The following is a 3,924-nucleotide window of genomic DNA, read 5'->3' on the forward strand; positions in this document are numbered from 1 at the left end:
GGGTTTGGGGGAATGGGTAAAAAAGGTGAAGGGATTAAGAACACATTGGTTGCTCTACTAACAAACCTCAAAGAGAAGGGGTTTGGGGGGTGGGAAGAAATAAACCAAAGAACTTATATGCATAACCAATGGACACAGACAGTAGTGTGGGAAAAGGCAGGAGTGGGGTGGGAGTGAGGAGGAGGGAGTCAACGGGGGAAAAATGAGGAACATCTGTAATACATTCAACAATAAAGATTAAAAATTGTTTTTTTAATTTAAAAAAAATATGAAGAAAAAAGAAAGGATTTACCATACAATTGACCAATTCCACTTCTGGATATACACCCAAAGGAAATGAAAACAGAATTTGAAAGAGATATGCACTCCTATATTTATTGTAGCATTGTTCACAATAGTCAAGATATGGAAACAACGTAAATGCCCATCAATGAATGAATGGGAAAAAATGAGGTGCTGTATATATATAATATTATTCAGCCATGAAAAAGGAGGATATCCTGCCATTTGTAATAACATGGATGGGCCTTGAGCACATTGTGCTAAGTGAGATAAGTTAGAGAAAGACAAGTAGTATATGATATCACTAATATGTATAATCTAAAAAATCAAATTCATGGAAAAACAGAGAATGGTGGTTAGCAGGAGATGGGGGTTGGGAAGATAAGATTGATGTTGTTTAAGGTTACAAACTTTCAATGAGTAGTAAATAAGCCATTTAGATCTAATGTGCAGTATAATGAATATTGACAACAATATTGTACTACAGCCTGGCCAGTGTGGCTCAGTGGATTGAGAGTCATCCCATGGATTGAGAGGTGCTAGTTCAATTCCTAGTCAGGGCACATGTCTGGATTGTGGACTCGATCCCCAGTGGGGGATGTCAGGAGGCAGCCGATAGATAGATATATTTCTCTCACATCGATGTTTCTCTCTCTCCATTTCTCTCTCTCTAAAAAAATCATTGAAAACATAAATATATATATAAATTCCTACAATCATCAAACTTGCTAAGAGACTAAATCTTAATTATCTCAACCACTTAAAGGAAAGGATAATTATTTAATGTGACAAATTCTAAATATCACTACAGCAACAATTATATTACAATATATAAGTGTATCAAATAAACGCATTGTACACCTTACACAATGTCATATGTAAAATATATTCAAAATATATTAGAAAATAAAGAACTTACATGAATAATAACTTTGTTTCCACCTTAAAAAAAAAAAGAAAAAAAGAAAAACCACCCTGACATTGGGAAGCATTAGTTTATTTAAAAAGCAATTGGATATAAGAAGAGTCTTCAAAGACACTTAGCAAAGTGGTTCTCGCTGAGAAGTTTCCTGAGGGCGCTCTTCAGATCTCGGCTCCGTAAGCTGTAGATGAAGGGGTTCAGCATGGGAGTCACCATGGTATATATCACTGTGGCTGCCATATCCCTGTGGGTGGTGTGTATGGATGCCGGGTTGAAGTAGACCCCAGTGATGGTTCCGTAAAAGAGACAGACAACACAAAGGTGAGAGCCACAGGTGGAGAATGCTTTCCACTTTCCCCGGGCTGAGGGCACCTTCCACACAGCCACAGCAATAGGTGTATAAGAAGCCATGATGAACACAAAAGGGACCAGAACCACTGAACCCCCAAGCACCAATACCAACATCTCGTTGACTTGTGTGTCAGAGCAAGAGAGCTTGATTAAGGCGTTGAGGTCGCAGAAGAAGTGTGGGATCTTATTGGTGCAAAAGGCCAAGTGAGTCATCAAAATAGTATGAACCATGGAGATGCAATTGGCCAAGATCCAGGGTACTGCCACCAGCAAGGCACACCGAAGGACGCTCATGATTGTCATATAGTGCAGCGGGCAGCAGATGGCCAGGTAGCGGTCATAAGCCATGGCCGAAAGAAGGATGCTGTCAGCTGCCCCAAAGGTGATGAAAAAATACATCTGGACCAGGCAAGCAGAGGAGGAGATGGTGTTGTGCCCACATAGGTGGTTCAGGAGCATCTTGGGGATGGTCGTGGAGGTAAAGCAAATGTCTAGAAGGGACAAGTTGCTGAGGAAGAAGTACATGGGGCTGTGGAGGTAAGGGTCTGAGACGATGGCTAGGATGGTGAGCAGATTCCCCAGGCACCCAATCAGATACAGGCTGCAGGACAGCCCAAAGAGCACCTGCTGTGACAAGGGCTGCTCGGAAAGACCGAGGAGGATGAATTCACAGAATTGAGTCTGATTGCTCATGTCCAGGTAGTTCTAAAACAAAAAGCAAGGGTATCAACAGTGGATGGAGTCCTAGGGAGGAAAAGAGTCACCTCATTGCTGTCCTTCCCACTCACCTTTCCAGATGCATCTCAACTTCTCTGAGCCTCAGTTTCCTCATATGTTATTATAATTCTTACTTCTACGGCTTGTTATAAGGATTAGATGAGAAAAATATGCACAAAGGGCTTAAATTCATACCTGACATGTTATATGGACAATTATTTTTATTAGTGGGAATTCTTAGTGATGCTATCAAAATGTGTCATGTTAATGAACTTGACTGTGGCAATGATTTTATAGTGCATCAACTCATCAAGTATGCACCTAATCATATATCTTTTCTTAAAAAATATGTTTTTATTGATTTTTTTAGAGAGCAAGGAAGGGAGAGAGAGATAGAGACATCAATGTGAGAGAGAAACATTGATTGGCAGCCTCCCACACACCCCTCACTGGGGATCAAGCCCACAACCTGGGCATGTGCCCTGACTGGGAATTGATCTGGGACCTCTCAGTCCATGGGATGACACTCAATCCACTGAGCCACACTGACCGAGCAGTCATATGTCATTTTTATCAGTCAATTGTACCTCAATAAAGATGGAGAAAAAGAAATAAAATAAAAATAAACAGCATAAATATTTCCAGGTTCTATTTTTTAAAATAAATATAAATAATAGAGTAACAAGGGTATTAACCACAAAGCCAGACAGCCTTGGTTTAAATCCCAGTTCTGCCACTTACTAGTTGTATGACATTAGGCAAGTTACTTAATCTCTCTGTCTTAGTTTTCCCATGTGTAAAATCATGATAATAATAGTATCTGCCCCAGAGTTGTTGTGAAGATTTGATGGGTTAAGATGTAAAATTTTGAACCTTATGTATTTTTCTGAGAGTTGAGATCTCTTAGAACAGACTGATGATTACCAGAGGTGGGGAGGGGAGGTGTGGGTAAGATGAATGAAGGGAATCAAAAGGTACAGATTTTCAGTTTAAAGTAAGTAAATCCTAGGTATGTAATGAACATCGTGGCAACCATAGTTAACAATACTGTACTGTACAAGGATGAAAAATGGAAGTGGAATGAATGGAAGGTACACAGACTGTCTCCCAGGACCAAACTGGAATTATAACTAAAATAAAGACAAATTGACAGGAAAAACCAACTGAAAAGCAGCTGGGGAGAACCCATATAACCAGGGACAGAAAAAGGACACCAAATCAAGCCTGGTAGGAACTGCAGAGGCAAATGAGGGTAGGCTGGGAGCCCATGAACAGCAGTGGAGAACTGTATTATCTGTGTGTGCTTCCCACTGAGAAAGTGGGGATTTAAAAAAACACCAAATCAGCTACAGCCACTCACCTTGGGCTCCAGCAGAGGGAGGGTGGACTGGACTGGAACTGTATGGAGAGAGTCCAGGGCTTCTGGCTCAGAAGAGAGCTGGAGGGGAGGATACCAGGAGTTTTGTGCTGAATAACTCCTTCACAGGACAGTAGCCATATTACTCAAAGAGCCCCTTCCCAGAGCCCTGGGAAGAAGCAAGGGCCCCTCCCTCAGGAATTCAACACCAGCAGGCCAAGGCAGAGAAATGCAAATTGAGGCTCATTAACATCTAGAGTCTAATAGCAAGCAAGTGCCCCACCTGCTGGAAATC

At 41.2% G+C, this 3,924-nt stretch overlaps 1 protein-coding gene across 1 annotated transcript; it reads right to left on the reverse strand.

Annotated features, from left to right (window-relative positions):
• Positions 1-1,312: 1,312 nt before the first annotated feature.
• On the reverse strand, positions 1,313-2,840 carry LOC118643829 (olfactory receptor 1361-like). Its single transcript, XM_036282198.1, has 2 exons — positions 2,823-2,840; positions 1,313-2,260 (listed from the first exon to the last, which is right to left on the reverse strand). Exons 1-2 carry the CDS (start codon positions 2,838-2,840, stop codon positions 1,313-1,315), a joined length of 966 nt encoding a protein of 321 aa, XP_036138091.1.
• Between the last annotated feature and the right edge of the window lie 1,084 nt (positions 2,841-3,924).

Source organism: Molossus molossus, unplaced genomic scaffold (genome assembly GCF_014108415.1).
Source record: "Molossus molossus isolate mMolMol1 unplaced genomic scaffold, mMolMol1.p scaffold_m16_p_4, whole genome shotgun sequence".
Taxonomy (NCBI): Eukaryota; Metazoa; Chordata; class Mammalia; order Chiroptera; family Molossidae; genus Molossus; species Molossus molossus.